Source organism: Seriola lalandi, unplaced genomic scaffold (assembly GCF_002814215.2).
Source record: "Seriola lalandi dorsalis isolate HSWRI2012SDOR001 ecotype SW California unplaced genomic scaffold, Sedor1 jcf7180002054911, whole genome shotgun sequence".
Classification (NCBI taxonomy): Eukaryota; Metazoa; Chordata; class Actinopteri; order Carangiformes; family Carangidae; genus Seriola; species Seriola lalandi.
The window spans coordinates 8,682-35,361 of record NW_019525463.1 but is presented as its reverse complement, the minus strand read 5'-3'; the positions used below and the strand labels follow the sequence as shown (position 1 = coordinate 35,361).

Genomic DNA, 26,680 nt, shown 5'->3' with positions numbered 1-26,680 from the left:
ATTTAAGGAAATAGTCCTATACTTACCCTACGCAAAGATAGTCCGTGCTTTGCTTAGCTTAGCTCATCATAAATCATTTGTCTGGCTATGCCCAAGTACACTCTAAAACTGACAAACATAAGAGCTGTAAGAGCAAATGTCTTTATGCTAAGCTAAGATAATCACCTCCTGACTCCTGCTTCATGTCAAACAAACATGAGGATATCAATCTTCTGATATTACTCTAGAAAATAAAGATAATAAATGCATTTCCCAAATGTTGAACTATCCCTTTAAGTTAAATAACGTAATCTTATGGTCCGCACATGGCCCAACTTCAACTCAGTCCAGGACTGCAGAGCCTCTAATCAACATGATATATGAGTTATGACACGTCTCCCTCTCCCTATATCTCTCCATCTCTCTCTCTCTGTCTCGCTGCCCAACACATTCCCATCTCCTATATTAGATAATGCACAGCCCACCATGTAAAGAGCAATAGATTATCCTATTCGTGGTGACAACAGAGGAGAAAAGGGGAGGGGAGGAGGATTATAAAGAGCAGAATGATGAGGAGGCTAATTTAAGCAGTTAGTAAAATGCAGGAGAGAGAAAGAGAGGGAGAGAGAAAGAGAGAGAGAGAAGGGAAAGCGAGAGAGAAGGGAAAGAGGGATGAGAGAGGGAAGGAGGGAGTTAAGGCTTAATGGAAATAAGTTTATGTGGTAAGATGCCAACTGTCGGGGAGTTTTAAAATATGATTATTTATATGGGTGTTTCAGAGCATGTGTTTGGGAAAACAGAATGCCCCTTTCCTAATCCACTCTCCTCACCCCCGCTACCTACGTAAATCTCTTCCCAGCACTAATGAACTATTATGACAAATTCCAAGAGTATATTTACTGTGTTGACAGAGGCTGCGCTCCTCAGTCCCACTGGGCCAGAGTGAGTTATATATCACTTTCTTTTTCACTCTTGTCCCCCTGCCTCTGTCTCCTTCCCAGTTTCTAGTTGTAACTCTCTTTCTCTCCCATTTAGCCATATGGAGAATGACACATGTATCTCTCATCTTCCCCCACAGAGCGGCGGCGAGGCTGTGCCGCACTGCTTCGTTCCGTGTGGTATGTAGTTAGCAGAGACTGTGGTGATGTATTGAGTGTAATGGCCAACAGCGTTTGTTGAGATTAATTGATACTAATGGCTAACACAGTTAGCGGTGAGTGATGGCTGCTACACTGCAGACACACTGGAGGATTAGACACAAATCAAGTTGCGACTCGGCTCCCACTGCAGCAACATGCTCCGTCTGCTCTGTCATCTACAGTACAGTCTGAAATAAAAGAGATGTGTGTGCAACCATAAAACAGCACTTTGGTCACTAGTTAGATATAAGCTTTACCGAACTGTGATGTCCACAATTTGAGATGCTATGAGATGCTAAATCAGATGCTAAATAATGACTGGTGATATTCAAGAAGCGTTAACTGTTGATCATTAACTCAGTTATCTGTAACAAACTGTGAGCAGATGCAGCAGTTTGTAAAAGTGGAAGATCACAAAAAAATACAGGGTATGTAAAAAAAAGATTCCTCTTCTTAAAAACTCTCTCCGATTAAAAATCAAGTGTTTAACGCTGTTATCATGTCCATATGATGTTTTTTTCAATAATACAAGATATATCATGTGCAAAATAATAACACACACCATAAACAAATAAATGCTAACTACGCTAAAAGTTCTGATACGTCTGCTAGTCTCTGATTTTGGTGTACAACAAACTGAATCTTGGTCTGACTGAGACTAAAACATGTGGCTTGGTCTTTTATGTTCCCTCTAACACTAACCGTCTTGATTCGCACTGCTCTTTCACCAGTCACTGAAACTTTGTCAGTACAGAGAACAAGAGCTCGCATCGGCACAGCCACTAACAATGTGGCAGCCACTGCCAGTTACAAGCTAACAAACAACATAAACAAACTCCTCAAAAACCCCTGAGTCTGACTGACACTCAAACATGTGGCTGAGTCTCTCCATTGTTTACTTTAACGCTAACCATCTTGAAACGCGCTGCTCTTTCACCCGTCAACCTAGCGTAGGGAGCAGTGACAGGTGGTCAATGAGGAACTAAGGGTAGATGTGCTTCCAATTTTTTCCCATGGTTTATCTGGAGAAACCATGTTAAACAAAATATTAATCATAGTAGAGTATTTTTACTTAGTGTGCAAAAGTTCACATAGAAAAATCTGCTAGGAAACGCATCATGTATGCCAAACAGGTGGGAGGCAGCTGAGATAGCAACATTATGACAGGAAGTGATGTGAACGGTAGATATGCATATTGTAAGAGTGAAGAAGATTTAAGTGTAATCCATCTTAATCGTGTCTATGCTAAATCCAGACAAGAGATGCATGTTAACAGGAGGCATGGAGCCAGGGATATAAAATAATTTCCACCACTATCACTAAGAAGCAACTTAAATTTGGTGGAAGCTCTGAATTAAAGTACATTTGCAAGAAAGGATTTTGTGACAGTGCCTCACATTCACATCCAGAAATGTCAGCAAAAACTATGCCAAAAACTCCCCTAACAGGCCTCTGCTTTGCTCGACAGAACTTCAGCATAATTTATTGAGTATTTCTTTTGTGAACTCTGTGCTGTTAAGCTACCACCAGACCCACAAAAGCCCAACAGAGAGACGGCTCCTGTGGAGAGAAAGAATCAGAAGTTGAATTGATTTTCCTGTTTCAAATTATGAGAAACACTAATCCAGAGGGTATGTTAGGAAACAGCAATTACAGGTACAGGTGAAGAGGTTTATTTCCCAAATGAGTGTCCATGAAGCTAACTTTGCAGCCCTGATGGTGTTATGTGTATTTCAGAGTTAAGTGATGAACAGATCAGAAACCTCATCAGTTCCTGTCACGTCACTATTGCAGTGTAGCATAGACCGATCCTCCCTCTCCTCGGCTTCTGCCTTGTGTTAATCACAGAATGCGACTTGACAACTGTTTGAAAAAGTACCCATCATTCCCCTAGGCCAGGATGACTCATCCAGTATGGCTGCCACTCCATCACAGTGGGCTGGCCCCGAACAGGTTCCCTTCTTCCTCCAATCACTCTATCATTTTTCCTCTTCACCTCCCTGCTCATGACTCATTCTCCTCGCCTGCACCCCCACCTTTGAACTGGACCCGCTAGTCTTGCTTTGCCGAGACAAAGCTTGTGTCATTGCTCTTCATCTCTTTCAACTGCCTGACTGACAGCTCTGACAGCTCCACTGCATTTAAAACTTTATTTTAGTTCTGTGTTCAGATGCCCCTTTAACCCACCCACCCCCATACACACAGACACATGGACTACATGCGCTACTGCCCCCTCATTCCCTCCCCAGGAGGGCTAAAATCCCATCATCCCTCTATGTCAGTGGTCGCTTTTGCTTTCCTCACTCCATTAGCATAATATTCCCATTCCCTTGCCACCTCACTCCTCCTGTATCAGACAAACTGCTCCAGGAATCATAGTGGGATATGCCCTACCTACTCCAACTGTACTTCTTCTTTGACTTATTTCTATCTATCTATCTATCTATCTATCTATCTATCTATCTATCTATCTATCTATGCAGACAACTCTATTAGATTTGAACGAGAGAGGTAGTGAGCAAAGAGAGAGAGAGATATATGAATGAGATACAGAGTAATGGTGGGAGAGATGAAGTGTAACACTGTCTGTTTACATGGGTGGCTGGTTCAAACCACTTACCCCAATGATCTATAATGTGTTTCTATCTCACCACTTCGACCCTAGACGTGACACACACACACACACACACACACACGCACACACACACATACACACACACATACACACATGCACACATGTACACACGGACACAGTGTCTATGGGGACAAAGCCGCGACACAGCTCATGAAACTGAGTTTTCAATTTGTTTTTTTTCTACTTTGATGACACTCAGCTCACCAACACCACACATGCAGCATAATTGGCATCTGCAAAGACAAACAATACAGGTATCATCTGTGTTAGAGTTTTTGCAGGGTTTAGCGTATGTGCTGGAGGGCTGACTGGAGCAGTGTCAGAGACTTGTAGATTGTTTGTTACAGCTTTGTAATTGCCTAAACTCCAGTAAGTGCCTGCAGCTCTACATCTAAGCAGCAGCCTTTAGTAGAACTCATTTTCTCTCTAAAAAGCTGTGAATAAAGAATAAAGCATAAATGTTGATTAAGAACAAAGCAAAAAAAAAAAAAAAGCTACACCAAATGACATGAATTTAATACCTCCTGCTGTGGATCCACAGTAAAAGCCATAGTTGATTATCTTCAGTGGAAGCCTTTCACTTTGAAGCAGCTGCAGGAAACACTGAGCATGTATTAACCAGATACAGTGCCATTACCACACAACTGCAGGCTGCAGCTTTTAGTTTCCAGCGGCTTTCTGACCTGCTGGTACACTGTAGTCTTTTTATTTATAAATAGTTTGTTCTACTCAGTGCAGCTGCTTGAAAAAAAAAAGAAACATTAGATTTTGATAAGTAGGGTGAGATAATACTGTTGGGATGCACCGCTCAAGTGAAAAATTGCAGACACTCCAAGCAAATTATTACACCCTGAAAATTTCCAATAGTTATGTTGAAATTATCTTATTCACGACTAGAATTGTTTTTGTCACCATGAGATAACAGACCATACTTTTACCTTTTTAGATATCTGATCTGAATCTCATGTGACCTTACCTTGAACTTAACCTGAAACCTTCGCCTTGGACATGATCACAACACACAAGAGCAAATTGCAAAACATGAGAAGAAGTGGGCCAAACGTGCTATTACTGACAGTGACCTTGTGTGACTCCCTGAAGCGTCTCTGTCTGTCCCTGTCTTCCTCTTAGACTGATTGCTATGCAGCAGCCATGTCACTGGGCTGATGTGAGTGATGGAGGACTTACTTAACTCCATCTAGCAAAGGACAGGAAGAAGGAAACACTATGTCCTACAGCACCTGAATGTCAACTGTAGTCCACTCTTGTGCTATATCACCCTCTGTTGGTCATTTGCAGTACAGAGCAGTGGTTCCAAAATGTGCATGGGGGACCTCCAGCAAGATACATGGAACATTTGTTTACTGTCTGCCTCAGTGCAAATATGCAAAAACATAATTTTTCTTTGGCAAGTGTAACTACTGCAAAATAGTTTTAAGCGGTTTAATAACTGATGACACACTGGACATATATGCCAAATGGAAAGACAGTAAAGTAAACAAAAACAGCATTGTTGTATTCATTAAAGGTCATTTATAGTTGTGCGAAAGTGCAGTGTCGCTGATTTATTGCATGGACAGTGACCATGTGCAAAATATAGCAGGCTCAGTAATTATGTGTGGGTGTGTTAGTACATGTCTTTCTGTGGTTGTGAGGACAAATTTCTGGTGTGAAACCGTCAATGTGAGGACATTTTAGCTGGTCCTCATAACTTCAAAGTGCTTTTTCAAGGTTAAGACTCAAACTATACCTCCACTTCCATCAACTACATTGAAATGTTTTTAACACATTAACTCATCAATAATGTGTTACTTATCGTTACTGATTATATTTTTCTTCTATGGCTTAAGTAATACTTGGCTGATTTCAAGGATCCAAATGAGGTATTTTGTTGCACACTATGAAATTTATTGCACTGACTTCCTACAGTGACCAGTAGATGGCAGCAGATTTCTTGTTACATTTTCTCTGCTCCCAGTTCAGCCGGATACCCAGACCTGATGCAAGAAAGGTGTAGTTCGCTCCAACTTTTTTGGACAGACAATACATGTGGGGGAATTTTTTGTTTTTAAAACTTTTTTGTCCTTATCAGCTCAGTATCTGATTGGCTGGAAGTTCTAGAGCAGTTTTTTTCCCTTACTGACCTCCGCTCTATAAAACCCATGATGATGTGACAGCTTCACTCTTTTGAAGTGCGCAACAGATCCCAATTGATGGAATTACTGAGTGGAAAGGGAAAAGTAAACTTTAACACTGGATTATCTTGTATGGTGGAATACCAGTTCTAATATTAGACTTCAGGCTGTGTAATTCCAAATCTTGGTAAATTTTGCCGTCAGACATTCTCAACTCTGATTTACAGCTTTCTAACGGTTTCTGACCTCTGAACAAGTGGTCTTTACGCATATTTTGCGCCATGGCGAACTCCTGTCTCCAACTGAGCGGCTTTCTCATCAGCTGCCTCGGATGGCTGGGCATCATGATCGCGACATCCACCAACGACTGGGTGCATATGTGCAAATACGGTTTGAATACCTGCAAGAAGATGGATGAGCTGGAAACCAAGGGACCTTGGGCTTTCTGTGTCATCTCCACAGGATTATACCACTGCGTCTCCCTCACGCAGATCCTGGAACTGCCAGGTAAAAACTGTTCTGTGTACATCCATGCAACAGCATTGTGGTTTTATACAGGATAAGTATAGTTTTGAATTTACTCCGTTTTCTCACTTGATGTTATGCAAATAATTGCATTGTGTTATTTAGACCAATTCCTCTCTTTGTAGATCTTAGTATAAAATCTAGAATTTGACTATCTCTGATTCATGCATTGAAGTTTTTCTGTTTCTTTGCTTTTTCAGTACTTTATGTTTCATACAGTATGTGTGTTTCTATAGCCTACATCCAGACGACTCGTGCCCTGATGATCACAGGTTCAATCCTGGGTCTCCCAGCAGTGGGGATCCTCCTCATGTCCATGCCCTGCATCAGCCTCGGCAATGAACCCCAGAGCTCCAAGAACAAACGCACCATCCTGGGAGGAGTGCTCATATTCATAATCGGTAAGACGCTCAACTTCATTTCTTTCACATTTAAACAATTTAATGGACAAAGCCTGAATGTCATGGCCAGACAAAATGTAAATCATAGCAGGTCAAATTGTTTTGCACTGGCATGCACACATCAAGATCCTGTCCAACCTTCCTGACACTGACCTCTAATAACCCCACCTCAAATGCTTACAAAGCTGTTGAGAGAAGAGGATGTTGAATATGACTGTCTTCCCTCCTTGGGTGCACACATATAAATGCATGCACGCACACACGCATGCACGCACACACACACACACACACACACACACTCACACACACACACACACACACAGATATAATGTATGTTCCTGTTCCATTGAACCCTTCCCCCTCAGATCCCATCACATTCCTCTCCTCCACCTACTCACCTCCACACCCTGCCTTTGTCCTGAACCACATGGAAACTCACTCCCTCTATAGCCCAGTTTACATTGCTTAAAAATATTTGACTGGTGCTGCAGCATTTTCCAACGCCCGTGTCCCTCCAATGAAACTTTCACCTGCATCCATGTTTGACTTTTCCACTCTCACAGTCAGTCACAGCAAAGCTATTTCTGACATGTTGAGTATTGTAATTTTGCGTACATACAAAATAGCTAAAGCCCTTAATCACTTGAAAGATTTCCTATTTCATCCTGAGAAACTCTTTTATTTATTGCATCTATTTATGGAGGGTTTATTTGTGTGTGTGTGTGTGTGTGTGTGTGTGTGTGTGTGTGTGTGTGTGTGTGTGTGTGTGTGTGTGCGCGTGTATGTGTGTGTGTTTGTGTTGTTTATTTACAAAATTGCATTGCAGAATTAAAATCCGCTTGTCATACTGCCATCCTCTGCCTCCATACTGGCAGCAAAAAGCATCACAGCAACAAGTAGCTTGAGTCCAACTTTATTTTTGTTTACAGTGTCCTCTGAAGCATCAGATGGGAAGGTTTCAGTCCACACATTAACTGTGGGATTCAGTTTTTACCTATTCTAGTGCAGCATATTCAAAATTCATTGGTGGTAAAATGACTTCATACTGTTGTTCTGTGTTAGCCTCTGATGCTATACAGGCAAAAATCCAACATATACTACAATTCATGTGTCCCTGTTAATATTTGTACAGGTGTTGGAGGAGGCTAATCCCTTCTGAAGTTCAAGGCAAAGCTTATATAACACCATTTAGTCTTACTGCTCAATAATATTATTCTACCCATTCTTTCTTTCAGTCTGTCATTCCCTCGTGTCCTGCCTGAAGATTATGAAAATATAATCAAACCATAAAAGGCTTTATTTTTGAAATGCTTCCTCAATATTCTTTCTCTAACCTTTAAAGACATTGTCAAAATCTGGTCTCATTAATATAAGATATATGTATCATATCATAATATAAAAAATGCAAAATCTTTTTTATCTTTTCATTTATCTTATTTTATCACGCCTTTATTGGATCTGTGTTTGCACAACTACTATATGTGTCAGGTCATACAGTAAGTGTCTGTATCCCACATTGAGTCTGTCTGTGAAGACAGTAGATAGTGTGAAGCCATAGTTATTTATCTAGCCTTGCCTTGGCCATGCTCATTCAGAATTTGTGCTTTCTGCATCCCAAGTTTAATTACAAGCATGCACATATTGTATATACTTTTGTTTGCACTATTTTGCATCCCACATGTCACTGTATAATTTGCCAGTGCGTGCAAGCCGCATGTGGTGAAGCAAGATGTATTATGTGTATTTATTCAATTCAGCAGTACCATTTTGCATTCCCAATATAATTATACTTTGCTTTCGCTTACGTACACTTGTACTTGTTTATCGGCTGCCTTCATTTACTTCATTTTGCATCCCTACTTTTATTATGTAATTTGACATTCTAAGCTAGCAAGATGTAAAATTATTATATTCAGCACCACCATTTTGCATTCCAATTTAATTACTTTCATCATGCAGATTTTAATGTAACTAGTATGTGTTTATAGGTTGCTTGCATTTACACCATTTTGCATCCCCAGTAGGGGAACAAATGCACATGTGATCTCCTTACGTTCAGCAGCACAATTTTGCAGTCTCAATTGAATTACACTTTTTTAAGTAACTTGTTTGTCTATGTTGCTTTTAGTTGCATCCCCAGTTTAACAAGTCTTTCCGTTTCTTTCTCCCCAGCATTGTGTGGTATGGTATCTACAGTCTGGTTTCCCATTGGGGCCCACCATGAGCATGGCCTCATGTCGTTTGGCTTCTCTCTCTACTCTGGCTGGGTGGGCACTATTTTCTGCCTGCTGGGTGGGGCCATTCTCACCTGTTGCTCATCAGAGCCCTCCTCCTACCAGGACAACAACCGCTTCTACTACTCCAGACAGGGGGGAGGCAACCCGCCACCGGCCTCCTCCAACAATCACGCCAAGAGCGCCCACGTCTGAGCTGGGAGAGATTCTGAATCCCAACGTGGATGTGTCGGGGACTGTAGCTAGCTTGTATATACAGACATATACGCAACAGCACACAAACACACATTTTCACATTCAGCACAATAACAACCACATTCAAACATATACTGGAAGAGAAGGAGACACATTCACACACTCAATTATGTTGGTTTATGTGAAGGAAAATTCGTCAATGAGCAAAACCCCCCAAAAAACATACATAAAAGAGACATTCACACATACAAACACACAAGGACTGTTTTTGTTGGAACTCTTTTTCCGCCAATGGATTGTTTTGGTATCGCAGAGCTCATCTTGAAGCCTCCTCATGTTGGGCGTGGTGTGGACTGCTGTTACATAATCGTACAAGCTCCTGAGTAACTGCCCACACAGCAGCCTGAAGTTCCAATCACCTGAGGCCCTGTGGACTGAAATATTGATTTTCTATATTACTTCTATTTTTCTATTGTGCACCAAGAGATGAAATCTTACGAGTGTCTTTGTTGATAAATATATTTTTTAAATCATATTATGTCGTGATCTGTTGTTTTGATAAGAGCAGGGTATAACAATACTATTGTATATACATTGTTTATATACATTGATTTTTCATTGACTCTCCGGTGCAGTTGCGTCTTGAGTGGTGGACTTGATTTAAAAAAAAACAAAAAAAAAAACGTGTGCTGTTTTTTTCCAAGCCTCTGCAGGAAGACAGTAGAATCATGGGAACAAATTTCACAGGAGAGCTTTAGCCAGCAGTTTTACAGCCTGAATTAGAGCCTCAGTGTGTGCACTGACTTGGCAAAAATAACTTATTAGTGAATACAGAAATTTCATCTTTATTACTCTGCCATCTAGTAGTGATATTTAATAATCTAAAGTTACCTTACACATTTTCTTTGACTAACTTCCTTCTGTTTTATGTTCGGATAACAACCGAGTGACAATAACAGCAGCTTATCCTGTTAACTGTTGAATCATAAATTTCCAAACATGTAAGTCAAACTTCCTCATATAGAGTAGCACTTAAAAAGATCTGTAGCTAAAAATATATTTCACAAGTATGCAAAAAAACAAAAGAACAGTATTACATAGATTTGCTTCTCTTGAAGGAATGTGATGACTTGAATGTTCCATATCTGAAATGTGCTCTGAACACAGATGGAACCTGATATTCCCAAGCTGAAGATACCTGATATTTCCAACTCAGATCCATAAAGAAAGCAGTATTAGCTGGTTATTTATTGTTTCACTGATGTACTTTTGTTTTGTTTTTTTCTATAATAAAAAATAAAATCATCAAACTGCCTTTGTCTTGAGTCTGTCACACTGTCATGATAAGATGTTCTCATCTCACACATGGCTATGAATGCAGAAGACAAGGTGGATGATGAACTGTGTGTGTGTGTGTGTGTGTGTGTGTGTGTGTGTGTCTGTGATATACGATAATCACTGCTCTGGAACAAGCTGTCTGTTATGCTCATTGATGCGGATTGGCAACATAGACTATTAACAGTTGTCTGTGTAGCATTTGGCGTTAACATTGATGTGAAACTAAGCTGAGAACAGTGAGACGACATGAATTGTTACTAATGTATCATATCTGTAATGTGACTCAGTGACCTTGAGTTAGGTCAGCACAGAAGAGCCTGTCCCTAAGACACTGTACAGGCCCTCCCCTGCCAACCACACACTGACACACACAGATAATTGTGTCCAGTGTGTAGTGCACTGTCCATATCAAGGCCACTGAGTCATATCACAGATATAACATGATACTCTGGAAACAACTTTGTCCCCAGCTTATCTTCAAACACAAAAACAGACACACACAGTCGCCGGATCTCCACTCAGTTACTGTATTTCTCTGGATCGTTCTGTCACATCATGTGTTGCTCAATTTCCTGGCACGCCTGTGTGTGCAGGTGTGTGTCTGTGTGTGGTCATGTCGATGTGTGTGTATTCCCTGAAATGTGATGGTGTTCCAGGCATAGAGCCCATCCAGTCCACAGGAGAGCTGTGGGAGGGTTGTGGGCAACCAAGCTGTCCTGTATGTCTGAAAGGGACTGGTAGTGTTATGATATAATAAGCAAAAAAAAAGCTGACTAAGAAAAAGTTTGAAAAGAGAATCTATTTTTCTTATAAACGCCTCTTAGATGTTCTCATATTCCAGCCTCATTACTCTGTGATATTCTGTCCTTTCCAGCAATTATTTTCAGATTAAGTATTTGATTTTCTTTTCTCGTGTATCCACAGTCCATCAACCTGGCTTGTCTGTTTCTACCTCTGCCCAGAAATCCATTCAGCAATACTCCACTCGAGAACTTGAACATTAACCTTTTCCCTCCCACTGTGTGTGTTTCTGTGGAGCTGGAAAGTGCAAAAATTATAGCAATAATGTTAGAGCAGCAAGTTTCCCAGTGAAAGGGAGCGGAAGCTAAGTCCTCCTATCAAAACACAGTTGTGTTCTGGTTTATTGAAGCTACACTCTGATCTTATTTGTGTCTCTTATATGCTTGATTTCTCACAGTTTGATTTTCGATTGTTGAATGGAAAAGACTCAAAAACCTGCTAATTGATATTTTTATATTTTAGTTTTATATAAAAAGTCCCATGTTTTACACTTTTCCTGAGTTTTATTTGAGGTGTTGATCCTTAAGAAGATTTATTTATGGTTTTTAGAACCAAAAGTGCAGTTTTACACCTCCTCTATCAGGTGCTCTAGTAACAACAGGTCATTCAGCCAATCAGAAGAGAGACTCTGACCCTCTCCACTGATTGACTGACTGTTTTCTGAGTGATTGAATAAAAATATGGCAGATTTCAGGTAAACACTCAAGGAAACCAAATCCTGCAAGGCTGGATGGTGGGTCTGGATATGCCCGGCTTGGGGCATGGCTGAGGGCAGTAACTGTTGTGTAGTACTATAGTTATGACATCACAACGGCTCAGTTTCTGAATACAGACTGTGTGCATTTCTCTGTGGACTGAGCGCTTACTCTCACAGTATTAATATAAAACCTAGACCTGCTTTTTTAATCAAAACCTGTATACAATATGGGACCTTTGAATTTCCAATTAACACCACTGTAACTGTGCAATGTCTGAGTGATGTGAGCATGTTTGCCTGGGTAAAGCAATAGTTTGACATTTTGGAACATGCATTTATCCTCCCTCTTGCCAAGAGTATGATGAGAGATGGTTAGCTTACCTTAATGCAAAAAAACCACAAACAAAGCTACGGTAAAATTACCATAAATAATCTTCTCATCGTACTCTTGGTAAACACCCTCAACAACAAAATAACAAAGAAATGCAAGGCACATCACCATCAGCTTTTGTTGTTTAAGAGTTTCAGGAGGGATCTTCCATTTTTAGCTCATTGGCCCAAGAAGGACCTGAAAGCACTTTGCTTTTTTTTAATAAAAAAACAAAACATGGAAAAACATCTGGGTCATATGAAGTTCAAAACCAGATTCTTTTCCCACACTTACAACCATGCATAATACCAGTGCGTAATTGTTTGTGTATGTATGCACATATGCATCTCATGTGTGAATAAATGAGCGAGCCGTTTTGTTTTTCAGTATTTGCAATAAATAACTTTCATTGTTGCATGGAAGCAATATCAACAACTCAGCAAAAAACAGTGCACCCAGGAGCAAAAATAACCACACACATGGAAGAAACCATTAAAAAAAAAAATCAACATAAAAAACAACTACATTATACAGCTTTGTGCCAAAATATACAGAAAAGAAAAGGAATATCTAGTTGTTGCGAGAGAAGCCAATCTCAACAAGTCCGACACACACTGACTGGACACTTTGGCCACAGCGAACACAGAGCACAGGAAGAACATGACACGCCTTCTCCGAGACAAAATAAACAAATAGTAGCTGACTTTAAAAGCAATAGTGGCAATAATTGATTATGCTTGTAGTTTACCCCTTTATAGAATTGTATTAAAATAGTTTCATGTCTCCTGTAGTACTCTTACTCCCTAAACCTTCTACCGTCCTATTGACGTCTGGAGCAAACCATTTCAAAACCCTTCAAAGGAAAGGTTCAAGGTTTATAAATGAGATTCATCTTTCTCGAGAGACTACAGTTGGTAAAAATATATTTTTAGCAGTTTCTCCCAGGCCTCCTTGTGATTAAACAAAAACACAGAACGTGAAGGCTGACTAACTCCACCCAGCGCTTTTGTGCACACCTACCCCAGGAGGGTCTGTGGATCGGAAACAGCTGTAGAAAAATACTTTTCTTTTTCTTTTTTCCCTCCTTTCAGTGTTGTACTTTTTCCACTATGTCACATCAGTGCTCTGATGTAGTCACTGGAGCCTAGACTAATACTTTCAATCTTTCAATGAAATACTTAGCAACTAGGATTTAAAAAAGAATGAGCATTGCACTGTGAGGAAAAAAAAATCAGTCTTCTAGTGATGAACTGATATAATTAGCTTATTAGCAAGAAAAATCTTTAGCTCTGTTGTATATTAAGTGTTTCTTTAGAGGAAACTACAGTCTCCTGTACGTGAAGAGTAAACAAACATTGTGGACTTTGGCTTGCAGAGGTTGTGGTGGATAAAAAGGGATTTACAGGAAGTAGGTATACTGTAAGTGGTTGAGGGAAGATGTGGGAGAAGTCGCTCCCACACTTGCGTGTTTGCTACATGTTCTACTCCCGTTCCTAACGGAGCCTTGGTTCCCATACCTGGCTGAGATCACTTAATGAGCTTAAAAGTATAGAGAGAATAAGTGAAGATTTTTTTTGAATAATCTTCTTATAGCTCATAGAGTTAATTTCCCATCTAACATAATATTGAGCTGTAAAGTATAAGAATGGTTTGGTCTTGAATCTGAATAGAGATGATAGCAGTATCAGTATCAACTCACTGCTAAGTTTTTTTTGTTTTTTTTGGCTGATTCAGTTGTAATACAGCTGTTAAATCTCAGCTCAGAGACCCACAATCCCAGGTATAAGAACTAAGCCTGCGTTTGGTTTGTGTTCTATTATGTCTCGTTGTGATCAGTCACCACATGCAAGTACAACATTTACAGTTTGGACCTCGTGCATGACAGCATGCTACACATTCACCAGACAGTCACATTGAGGCGCAGGCGTAGACTGCAAACACACAAACACACACGCACACACATACATACAGTACATGCACCCATTTGCACACACATACACACACACATACACACACACACACACACACACACACGGCAGATAATATAGAAAGTTGACTGTACAGTTCAGTGTCAGAGGCATGGCACCGCCTGAATTCGCCTTCTAGTTTTGGCTGGGCTATGAATGCAAAGCGGCTTTTGGCTGAGTCGGGAGGTGATGTGGGTGGGGAAGGTATTTTGGCTGAACAGTCCGACAGTGGGATTTATTTTTTGGATGTGTGTGTGAGATATAATGTGCAAACATTTTATTTAATTTTTTTTTTTTAAAACCCTGTCGCAAGATGGAAAGTCGATATTGGAGGATTCTGCAAAACCTCAAATCAACATTTCGAATGTTTGATCCCTACAATTTTTCAAATATCAATTTCCACGATATCCATGCATTAAAACAACAGTATGGTTAAGGTTGAGAAAACATCATGGCAAATAAACTACATCGTTAAGGTTTGGCAGCTATAAAACCTTATTAAGGTCACTGAAAGATCATGGTTACAGTAACTTTGACTGTTGTGACTGACTCTAGGCTGTAATGAGGATTTTAACAACTTTTGACATTGTGAATTCAAATCCCTGCAATATTGCAATTTCTGTGAATTTTTATTTCCTTATGACCAAAACTTTCTCCACACTTTCAAGGGAACAGTTTGTGGTAGGGAGATGTCAAATTAGGTCATTTTTGTTGGCCCAAAGGTGGTGTAGTTTAGATATATTGATTTTAAAAATACTGTAATCAGCTTGTGCAACATTAACTGGAAGAATGTAAACTCCCTCTAGGCCACAATACCACCCAAATATCCAGTATGTTCCAGAAAGGTCACAATACTCCCTGCACAAGCTGCAGAATCATCCAATATGAGCGTAATCCCTCGGGATACTGGGTTGTTTTTTTTTTGGAATGGGTACCACAAATATTTCACCGGACAACACCAACTTTCACCTATTCCTACGTGAAGGAACCTTTTGTTGAGTATGGATGATTGAATGTGAGAGAGGAGCAGAGGTGTGTGGGGGGGTTTAGCGTGGCATCCTTTGATTTAGTGCATTAGACAAGTAAGGCTTCCCTGGAAGGGACAGATGCAGCAACAGGGGGCACGAGGAAAAAGTACAGGGACGACAATCAGGGCAGACAGCAGCAGCTATTGTAGACGTGCCCCCACCCTCAATTTAATCTTCACAGGATGCTATTTGGTGTGTGCCACAATCCCTTACAGTGCCATGTAGGTATACATTCTAACTATGGAATCAAACCCTCGAACCTTGGCAGCATTAGCTTACATGTCCTACACAATGAACAATACAGGACCATGATTTGATTTGATTGACTTTCACGATACCTCGGGGGCTGCAGCGACAGTGTAGGTAACATGTAAAAATAGGACTTCAACACTAACTACATGCATGCATAAAAACTGAAGAGGTAGGGGCAACAAGGAGGTTCACTCAGATCAGTTTGGGCCTGGGTTAGAGCAGAACCAGAGGGCGAGGTGGAAAAGCTCTGATGACAAAGTAATAGCAGATGCCCTGAGGTGCAACAGGAGCTAATGGATTGACAGGCCACAAGGAGATTGTTGCTTCGCACCAATCATGGCTATATCACTTGTGACTTACAGTGGTAACTCACTGCTGACATGGCCCGATGGATATCAAGAGGAGGGTGAGGTGGCAGATAGATGAAGGAAGAGTTGGGCTGGAAGAGCAAAGGAATGGTGGAAGTAGTGGATAAAAAAAAAAGAAAAGTTGACAAGAAAGTGGGAAAGAAGCAAAAAATCAGAAGGGGGTTAGAAAGGGAGAGAGATGGAATTAAATTTCAGTTCACTCAATGTGAAAGTAAAATTCCAATATATTTATAATACATTCCTATTCAGTTAAGGACTGTATGAAAATGATTAGTGCGGGGAGGGCGGTTGAAGTGTATGTTTCAAATTCCCTCTACTGCATAATGAATATTTTCTTTGGCCCTTCCTTTTGACTCACAAAAGAACTGAAATTTCCTCATCCCCATAATATATCAAAATAATATAAAAGTTTCTTTTTTTTTTTAACAATTAATATACAATGAAAAAAATTAGATAAAATTTAAATGTAGGGTGAAATAAAATGAAAATATCCTCAACAGACTGTCCCCCAACAAGTTACTCTACCCTCCCTTCAGCGAAAAGACAAAATCATTTTCTGACCCCAAATCCTTCTCTAATAATTTTTATACAGTCCTTAATTTTTGTTTTCTTCTGCAGGGGAAAAGACACAAACTATGAAGAAAATTCGTTTTCCGAACTGTATGAACTGAAAATTAATTCCTTCCCATCTCTGGTAAACAGAGACGAGCACACAGAAAATATGACATTTATCAAACCATGCAGGTTGTCAATTAGGATTCAACCTGTTTTCTCTCTGTCACAGCCTCTTCTCCCTCTTTTTCTTTTTTTTTTTTGTAGGTACACTGATGAGCTGACAGGCATGTGCTCTATTGCACCATGAGCTGCTTTGTTGCGGGTGGATTGACGCTGAGCTTCATGCTTGGGGCGGAGAGTGGAAAGAACAAAACGAAACAAATACCTACACATACACGGTAAAACAATCTGAAGAACACACTTTATATCGACACACACAGACATGGAAAATCAATGTAAAAGGTGGAGTTTGATTGCACATACACCCTCACGCGTACACAGGCAAAAATAAAGTAGAAAACAGACATAATCAGAAACTCACATACACCTACAGTAGATGAAGGCACTATTGCAAGCAAAGTCCAAGTACTATTTGTGACAGAAAACATCAACACCCTTTTTCCCAATCCACTCCGCATGTCCCTTGGGCTAGATGTTAGGGGTCAGGGGAAATATTTAAAGATACCCCGAATGTGGTTTTTCAGTGGTTTTAAGAAAGCTTTTTGTATGTTTGAGAGCATGTGTGGCCATTTTCCTGTCAGCTGGAAATGAAACAAGCAGAAACAGTCGGACCTAGACGTAGGAAATCACTCGGGCTTGGCATGCTGTCATCTAAATTTCCTGCCTGTGTATGTTGAAACAGGAAGAGAGGTGCTGATTCATCTGTCGCTCGCTCATCACCTTCGTCTCTCCTGTATCCCGTGATTAGACATTAACATTTGACTGATTGCTCAATACACAATGTCGCATTGGTTTTACGGTGCAGTGAACCACATTGTATTCTATCGCTTGTCATGTACGTACTTCTCTGTCTGGCGTTTCTTCGTGTGGGATGTGGACTCTGGAAAGTGAATAACAAGTGACTGTGATAAGACACTCATGACCTTGACGTCCACATTTGCTGTGTGAGCAGGGGAGTCAAGCATGGTGAAAGAAAAGCCATTCCACTGCCAAGAAACAATCTAGCCCAAGGGTTAGACACACAAACAAATACACACACACACACACACACACATGCAAGCATGCACACTCATAAACACACACACACAAACAATCACTCGTGCACTCACACTACTGTTCCCCTCCCTTCCCCCAGGCAGCAGACAAGGCAGTACATTCAGGGTAACACAGAGTCAGTCCCTTCAGAAATCCATCGGGTCCTCCTCGGCGAGGCCGTGATTGGCAACGGTCCTGCCTCCACCTTTAGATGAGATCCCCTCGCTTTCAGGTTTTGCCTGAGCGGGTGGAGTGAGCCCCGATCCCCCCTCAGGCGCACCCCAGGGGTCAGTGGTGGGTGGGTAGAAATCATCATCGAAGCCACAGAAGCCTTCGTCCACACCCTGATCGTAGCGCTGGTAGGTGGAGGCGTGCACCTCGTTCTCCCTGGCCGTGATCTCCAGGGTGCTATTCCACATGCCATAGCCGAAGTAGATGAGCACGCCTGAAAGGACACAGATTTGTTGCGATTGATTGATCAATATAGAGACACATACATAAGCACAAAAACAGATGCAGTGTGTTAGAGCTTGTGGCATGATTTTAAGAGCTCAAATGGAAATTTAAAAGCAGAAAGAAGGAGTAAACTGGACTGATTTAAAAACAATTCATCCCACTCTGAGTGAGTCACAGAAACACAGCAATCCTACTCCCACAGCAAAGTAATACACAGATGTATACGAACAAAAACAGGTCTGCTGGACTAAGGTCTGCATTAATTCTGCCTTTACATAACCAGCAAAAAAATGGAGCACCGAGACTTCAATGATAAACTGAACTACATGTACGGCACATTTACACACACAAGTATGCAGGCACTCAGACAAATACAGATGTGCAGATAGATATGAAGAAGACAGGAAAATAAAAGTGAAATGAGACTTCCTAGTTCAAACAAACAAAGCGAGTAAGTGAGACACACGCTAGGTTTCACTGGCTCACTGAGCCAATAAGAAATGAGTCACTTTCAAGAGAAATGAAATTCATCACTCCATTGTTTTGAGATCAACTGAGGTGAGTCATTGTTCTAGCTCGAAACACTGTCAGTTCCCATCTGTCCAGGGCGGTAGAGAAGAAATCTGGCAGTAACAGACAAAACTTAAATACAAGACAAACTACCATTCAGCGAGTTAGTCCCTTACCAACGAAGCACCAGATTGAAAATCGTATCCAGGTGATGGCGGACAGTTTAAGCATGAGGTAAATGTTGACCAGCATGGCTGAAGCAGGGACAAAGGGCACGCAGGGCGCCATGTAGGGCAGTCGCTTGGGGTTCTCAGGTTGCTGGAGGATGATGATGACGAGGAGGGCAATGAATATGATGAAGAAGATCAATAGCAGCAAAGCCCACCAGCGACCCTCCCCGATACTGCTCGCTCCTGGAAGAGGAGAGGGGAATCAAGAAAAGAAGAAAGATTTCATTTATAGTTCCATTTTACTGTGAATTCCTGAGTGAATTCTTTTAATGTTGTTCTCACCAAAAATGATGAAGGAGCAAAAAGCGAAGATGGAGATGAAGAGCAGCAGCACACACACAGTGACAGTTTTGCCCGTGGCTGGAGTCGGCCTGTCCATCTTCCCCGGGAGGCCCAGTCGGATCCTCAAGGTGTAGTAGCGTGGTCCAATCAGCTTCTTCAAACGGCGGGACAGCCCGCTCTCTGACTCCTCTGCCTCGATGCCAGTGGTCATATCCACCGTGCCGTAGTTTGGGTGGCTGGCAGTGTAGGCGGTTTTGTCTGGTTTGCCTATCAGCATCTCGTTGTCACCCAGTGATGGCAGGTTTTTGGCTCCACAGGTGTTGGTGGGTGGACCTCCGTACTCATCGGCCTCGCTGGTTGGCGAGCAGGCGTCCTTCTCACACTCGGCCAGAACGCCTTCCTTCCTCTTGTTGTTCTGCTCTTCAGAGAGGAAGTTCACAAAGCCGTGGATATCGCCCTCAGGTTGGTAACGTAGCAGTAATACACAGAGGCTCACCTGTAACCAGGAGGGGGACATTTGGTTAAATCAGCTTATAGCAGCTGATTGGCTGTTAGCTGTCTGTTATCATCCAATCACATTCATGCAAGTGCATAGAGCAGCCTTTACAATCTGACAGACTCTTACTTAGCTGGTATTCTCATGACGACAGTGCTAGATGCTGCAGCTCCCTCCATCACCATGACCTCCTGTTTGTATCTTAAACCCTTCGGAATTATTGACTTTGCTAAGACCTACTGTTTATGTATATGTTTACGGCTATCGCTGTATTATTCATGTGCTGGAGAGAGATTAGTTTTCCTAGCTAAATCCCTCTTGCTATGTGCTCTCCTTCAAAGAGCAGAGCCTTTTCAACCTATGAACTGAACAATATAACCATCCACATTAAATAGCACACTGTGAGTGTCCCAGACTGAAGAAGAACTCATTGGTTGTACATTGTGTACGCTGGCTGTCCTGTATGTGAACAGGTTAGAAAGTACTGAGAATTTAATCTCTGTAATACAGAGAGCTAAATATAGTGAGTAGGCAGCAGCACCCTGCAAGTTCCCATATGGTCTATACGTATGTGCGGGCCATCATTATCCACCGCTCACCAGGGTGTAGGCCAGCAGGGTTCCTATGGACATCATCTCTATGAGGTCTCTGAGGCTGACCAAGAGAGACAGCAGGGCTGCTAGAAAGCCTGACACCACACAGGCAACAGCAGGGGTCTCTGTGTAGGAAGAGACATTTGCCAGGAACCTAAACACACACACACACACACACACACACACACACACACACACACACACACACACCCACACACAAAGATGAGTGGGTTGAGAAACAGCCATGCGCCATCCAGATTGATATGAGAAATAAACAACAATAGATAAAACTGTGTTCACTGACTTAAACAGCAGGCCATCCCCTGCCATGGCGTAGATGACCCTGGGCATGGGGAACAGGGACCCCAGCAAGGAGACGGTGAGTCCGGCTATGGAGCCAACGGCAACAATATACTTTGCAAACATGCAGCCGTGCACAGCGAACATCTCCATGAGCGGGGCGTCTGCGTCGATCTCATTGTATGGTACCATCAGAGTCAGGATCACAGAAACCTGGATGGAAGAGGATTGAATACAAACACAGGAATCCAATATTACAGTACTTACTCACTTGTGAAAAAAAAATCAGTCCTGACATTCATCATGAAATACTGCTAAAATAGAGAGCACTTAGTCTCCAGCAAAGTTACCAAATGGATATTGCTGTGAGATTGTGTTTTAATTGCATTGCAAAGATTGAATGGCATCTTTAAAGTGCTCACAAAAAAAACAAAAACAAATCCATAACAACTGGGCAAACACCATCTGCTGATGAAGATCATGTGATATGACTGAAAGTTTCAGAACAGCTACTAAATAGCCCTTTAGATGAGACTTTCCTCAGAATACTGTAACTGCATAAACATTTAAATTCTCACACATTCTCACAACCTAGCTTTGCACACACATCACGTCACATGCAAAATGTTAGTGTGCGCGTGTGTGCGCATTTTTGATCCTCGCGTCTGACGTGTGAAATCATGCAAGGCCATCTGTCACAGATACCGTGTTGCAAAAGAAGGATTTGCGTGAACAGATTACAGAAAGAGAGCGGAATAATAAAAAGACCAACCCTCACAGAGAGGAAGATGGAGAGATCAGTCTCGCTCTTCTAGCATGGTGCCCTTTAACCCTTCGTCCAATCGCAGCACAGGCTGGCTGACAGTGTGTGTGAAAGTCAAAGGGGACTATACATACTCCAGAGGGAATCCTACAACAAATCCTGGTTAGATGTCTTTGTTTGAGAGGGCAAAGCTGATGCTACAGTACCCACTTTAGCTCACTGTCAGCTAGAGGTCAGCTCGCACACATGCATGTGACTCCTCAGTGTGGTTGAGGGACTTTCAGAAACATCATTCGGCATGATTCTCATCCTTGTGCCCTTCTTACTTGAATTCATACTGACACCCACTTAAAAGCATGGATGCAATGATTAAAATGATTTTAGATCTCGACCTGCAGCAGCTACAGGATCCTGATGGGAGCGGAAAAGTTAGAGAGCGAGATTGATCAAATAAAGATGGAGATTGAGGGAAGCTGAGAAAATAAATTTTTTGAGCACAAGAGAGGGCTGATGTGGAGGAATGGATGCAACTGAGAGACACAGAGAGGAAGAGAAAGACGAGGTTTTCAAAGAGAGTTCTGAAGTTGATGCAATCATTGCCCCAAGGCGATGCCGAAAAACTCTCCTTCCTGATAGGCCGCCGTTACATGGTACCCATGGCAACAACCATCCAGCGAAAAGGTGTCAAAGTAAAAAATCTGGTAGGGCTGCGCGAGCTGAATACGTAAAGATCAGAGATGAGATACACACCCGCACAGTTGGAACGCATGGGGAGGAAGCATATTGATGTTTGATCTTTCCATCTCTGCGTCAGATGCTGCTCAAACTTTAGGAAAACACTTTCAGTCTGTGTTTCACAAGTAAGTCGACAAAAGAATGATAAATAATAAATATGTTGTCGCATTGTGACAGAAATTCTGTCACAAAAAAAAAAGAAATTCTCTTTTATTCTCAGCAGAACGATTCCTCTCATTACGCAAGATTCGTTTCAAAAATGTTCATGTGGGTGTATGAATTAGAAGCGGTGATTATAACCTACTGTCTCCCCACAATCGATCTGATCATATTCATTTAATTTTCTAACATTAGAGTCAGTGAGCCAAGTAATTTCTTCACACTGTGCTGCAGCAGTGATGCTTTGAGTAACAAGATAAAGGTGCTTTGCAGTCTCAAATGTCCTTCAAACTTTTTTTTATATCTCAAATGCTCATAAAGGAAAGCAAATGAAGCATTTACTGTTGGCATTTGTGCATACAGTATGTCCATGGTCTCCAAGGTAACTCACAGAGACATAGGCAGTGAGGCAGGTGATGAGTGAGGCAGTGATGGCATAGGGGATGGAGGTGTTGGGGCTCTTGGCTTCCTCTCCTGTTGTGGCGATGATGTCGAACCCGATGAAGGCATAGAAGCAGGTGGCGGCTCCCTGCATCACCTGTGACAGAGAAGAAGCAAGAGGAATGATGGCTGACATGTTTTTTTATTTGTGTGCTCGCGACTTAGCATGTGTGTGTGTGTGTGTGTGTGCTTGCATGTGTGTTTACATACCCCCGACCAGCCAAAGGGCAGGAATCTCCCCTCGTCCCAGTTCTCTCCGTTGACGAAGAACAGCCCGGCGATCATCATGAACACCCACACTATGAGGTTGATGACGTTGAGCACGTTGTTGAAGCCCACAGAATTCTTCACTCCCAGAGCCACTATCACCGTCACCAGCAGTGCTATCAGCAGCGCCAGCAGGTCTGGGTATGACTGCTCCCCTTTACCTAAAGAGGGAACACACACACATACAAATACATAGAAAGACATAGAGTCATGCCAACCATTCACTATGGTGGAGGGTGATGTGAAACTGCCAAACACCAACTTGGATTCAATAGCTGATCCATGGGCTAGGACTGAAATTAACATTTACTTTTATTATTATAACATATCGATAATTTTTTGTTGTGTTAACTAGACAAGAGGTTATAATACTCTCTCTCAGGAGTGTTACTCTCTCAGGTAGATTGGAGGCATGCTAACTTCAGTAGAAGAAAAGATGTGATAGAGACACTGCTGGAGACAGCTCTTGGCAAGTAAAGGAATAAAGTTTGATGCTGACCTCACAACAGTTCTTTTAGACTGGTAAGTACAGTAAACTGCTGTTAATGCTAATGGTGACTATGTAGCCATAGTAAAACAACAAATAGCTACAAATAGCACCTTTTTTTCAACAAATCTTTTAGTGTATTAAATACAAAAACTGCAAATGCAACAGTTGGAAACACATTTATATTTATAAATCAACAACAAGTTATTTTTGTCAGTTAAGCTGCCAATCACATGAAAGCATTACACCAAATTTCTAAATAAGATGCACCCCATCACTCAGCACAGTAAAACGTTTTATCAATAATTTCTATTAAACGCGATTCAACAGGGCATTTGTTACACAGGAACCCACTCTCTGTATGTTTGGGAAACTAATTAGATTTATCAGCTAAATTCCACGTTTCCTCAGGGGTGTGGAGAAGCAGCCGTTTTGCTTCAGCAGGAAAAGGAAACAGTAACTTTCCATTATGGTGTGGAACAGCTGGCATCGCTGCTTGTCATGTGACCATTACCACTCCTTTTCACAGTGTCCAACAGGAAGAGACTGTCAGGGAAGTATCATGCAGATAGGAACACAGTTGGCAAACACGTCAGATATAGTATTACACCAGATTAGCAGGCTTTCCCTCATGATACTGTTTATGAGAATTGAAAACTGTGCTGCATGAATCATCTAGATTAGAACATCCAAGATGATTTCCAAGATAATCAGTGAAACATAATTTGAATGCTTCCTGGAAAAAAAAATCTAACGTGGTTTGGATGGTTTCCCAGATGGTGTTTGTTTCACTTTTTTCATAAGAATTTAAAGGATGTGGTGCCACTCAAATAGAGCAGTCCCATTTGCCACTGTCGGAGTGATACAGATGACATTGTGCTTCTGTAAGTCATGACTCTAAGGGACAATTACTGCAACTAGAATTACTGCCTGGCGGTTGTATGTCTCTGCCGACTAGTCAAGTTTCAGGAAATATGGTCTCAATCTCCCGTTTCTGTTCCTGAGTTACAGCACTGTATATTGGCCAGAAGTGTTTTTGCGGAACGTCACAGTGATGCTGACCCTTTGGATATTACATTTCTTCACTTCATCATTTTATCCTATTAGATATTTGTATTAAATTGTGTCATAATTAGTGCATGAATTCAGTTATGACCAAAAACATGTTTTGTGACGTCACCGTGACTTTGACCTTTGACATTTGGCCATCCAGGTGAAGGTTTGTGCCATATTCCAAGGGATTCCTTCAAGGTATTACTGAGATATGGCGTTCACAACAGTATAATGGAGTAATAAAAATTGATTAAAATTACTATTCTAGTGAAATCAAACAAAATAAAAAATGTGCTAATGAGAATATATTCTCTTTAGTTAAAAGAAACACTTTATTTTAGCCATACACTATTGTTCATATGTTGATATTAGCTATTTCTAAAGAATGAGAGGAAAACAACAGTCAATTTCCCTTAGAGTCTTCTCACATGCTGACTTTCCATTACACATGCATGAGTTCCTTACGACACCCCTACTGTATCACTGACAGGCACACATCCTTGTTCCACTCACCCAAGCCATTGAGCGTCCCAATGTGTGTAATCATGAAGTTGCTGATGCTGTGATTGGCCAGCGAGTCTGCCATGCTGCTGAGAGCCGACGCCCCCGCCGCCGTGCCAATCAGATACTCCAGAATTAAGTTCCAGCCGATGAAAAACGCCACGCACTCGCCCACGGTCACATAGCTGTATGTGTAGGCTGAACCTGTGGTCTTAGGCACACGTACGCCAAACTCTGCATAACACACTCCTGTGGGACAGAGGGGGGAGAGTGATATAGACACACTTACATGCAGACACACATATCAGTGATTTGGCTGCATTATCCTGAGTTGAAGGTATTGATAGGAACATTAAGGTAGTATTAAGATATCCCTTGAGTGCCTCTTATATTATAGCTTTGCCCGTACAATGTCTTTGCCCTTGTAATAATTGCATGGTTATTAGAAGGCTCTTCATATTAATCATATCAATGTAATGGTGATAAGACTGACAGTAACCTCTATACCGTGGTAAATTATGTTATAGTCAGTCTAGTGTGTGTGTGAAAGAATGAGAGACAGTGAGAGAGTATTTAAGACCAGAAGAGAGTCAGGAAATCCATGTGTGTATCTGCATTCTCACCTGACAGTATGGAGGCCACAGCGGCGATAATGAAGGACACAATGACCCCCGGACCAGCCATCTCCTTGGCAACAAGCCCGGAGACCACATACATCCCCGTCCCGACACAGCTGCCCACACCCAGCGACACCAGGTCCACCGTAGATAACACCCGGGCCAGTCTGGTCCCGTGGGAGCCGGTTCCTGTCATGGCTGAATCCAACATGGACTCCACAGGTTTGGTCCTCAGGACACGGGACGCAAAAGTGTTCCATGTTGAGCCCCACTGTATCCTGCGGGGGTCCAGCTTTCCTACCAGGCCACTCATACTGAGGGCTAAAGGTCAAGGGTCAGAGTCAAAGGGAAGTATTTCAACAGGAGTGGGAAGATGCTGATTCTTTTCCTTTTGTGCTTTGACAGTTCTTTTCAGCAAACAACTGTGTAGAGCAGGAAGAGGAATTATGTCTAATCCAAATGATGGAAGAAGATCTTGCCGCCGGTGCCTCTGTTTTCTGCTACCTCTCTCTCTTATCCTGGTTTAATTGAACGCAATCTCAGTATTTCCCCACATGGTGAGAGAGAGAGAGTTATCTGAAAAACAAAAGTGGGATGATTTATTTTTGCAGCACAGCACATTGCCTTCTATTATTTTGTCTTAGACAATGCTTATTCTTGAGTGCACACGCCAAGACACAAGAGCCCAACCGTGAAGATGTATTACACATTCTTCCACAAATGAAGCGTACCTAGATGAGGAAGCAGCTAATTAGCGGACCTCTCCCTGTAGCCCTGTTGCTATAGTAGCCAAACTCATGAGTGATGGCAATGGATGCTACTATAAATCCTTTTCTCTTGTTTGTAGGAGGGAGAAAAGCTAATATGTGTAATCATATGTACAGTACATTTATAATTCCACTTAACCTCTTCCATATACTGTGTAAAGTTCCTTTGAGCAAATAAAGACCCGGACA

At 41.6% G+C, this 26,680-nt stretch overlaps 2 protein-coding genes across 2 annotated transcripts; one reads left to right on the top strand and one right to left on the bottom strand.

Annotated features, from left to right (window-relative positions):
- The first annotated feature begins 5,810 nt into the window (after positions 1 to 5,810).
- On the top strand, positions 5,811 to 10,553 carry cldn11a (claudin 11a). The gene is made up of 3 exons (XM_023430731.2): positions 5,811 to 6,395; positions 6,650 to 6,814; positions 8,987 to 10,553. The coding sequence occupies exons 1-3, from the start codon at positions 6,170 to 6,172 to the stop codon at positions 9,241 to 9,243; spliced, it is 648 nt and encodes a 215-aa protein (XP_023286499.1). The 5' UTR covers positions 5,811 to 6,169; the 3' UTR covers positions 9,244 to 10,553.
- Positions 10,554 to 12,823: 2,270 nt separating this feature from the next.
- On the bottom strand, positions 12,824 to 26,300 carry slc7a14a (solute carrier family 7 member 14a). Its single transcript, XM_023430787.2, has 9 exons — positions 25,731 to 26,300; positions 25,120 to 25,356; positions 23,010 to 23,227; positions 22,750 to 22,896; positions 20,706 to 20,914; positions 20,408 to 20,555; positions 19,313 to 19,808; positions 18,977 to 19,213; positions 12,824 to 18,279 (listed from the first exon to the last, which is right to left on the bottom strand). The coding sequence occupies exons 1-9, from the start codon at positions 26,035 to 26,037 to the stop codon at positions 17,981 to 17,983; spliced, it is 2,298 nt and encodes a 765-aa protein (XP_023286555.1). The 5' UTR covers positions 26,038 to 26,300; the 3' UTR covers positions 12,824 to 17,980.
- Positions 26,301 to 26,680: the final 380 nt, after the last annotated feature.

What these genes read in the sequence shown, in the direction of transcription:
- cldn11a (XM_023430731.2), top strand. Translation starts at nt 6,170, where the DNA reads ATGGCGAACTCCTGTCTCCAACTGAGCGGCTTTCTCATCAGCTGCCTC. An exon ending in GCAGATCCTGGAACTGCCAG is followed by an intron (nt 6,396 to 6,649) that starts GTAAAAACTGTT and finishes GTGTTTCTATAG; the next exon opens with CCTACATCCAGACGACTCGT. An exon ending in AGTGCTCATATTCATAATCG is followed by an intron (nt 6,815 to 8,986) that starts GTAAGACGCTCA and finishes CTTTCTCCCCAG; the next exon opens with CATTGTGTGGTATGGTATCT.
- slc7a14a (XM_023430787.2), bottom strand. Translation starts at nt 26,037, where the DNA reads ATGAGTGGCCTGGTAGGAAAGCTGGACCCCCGCAGGATACAGTGGGGC. An exon ending in TGTGGCCTCCATACTGTCAG is followed by an intron (nt 25,357 to 25,730) that starts GTGAGAATGCAG and finishes TCTGTCCCACAG; the next exon opens with GAGTGTGTTATGCAGAGTTT. An exon ending in TTCAATCTGGTGCTTCGTTG is followed by an intron (nt 18,280 to 18,976) that starts GTAAGGGACTAA and finishes GTGTCCTTTCAG; the next exon opens with GCGTGCTCATCTACTTCGGC.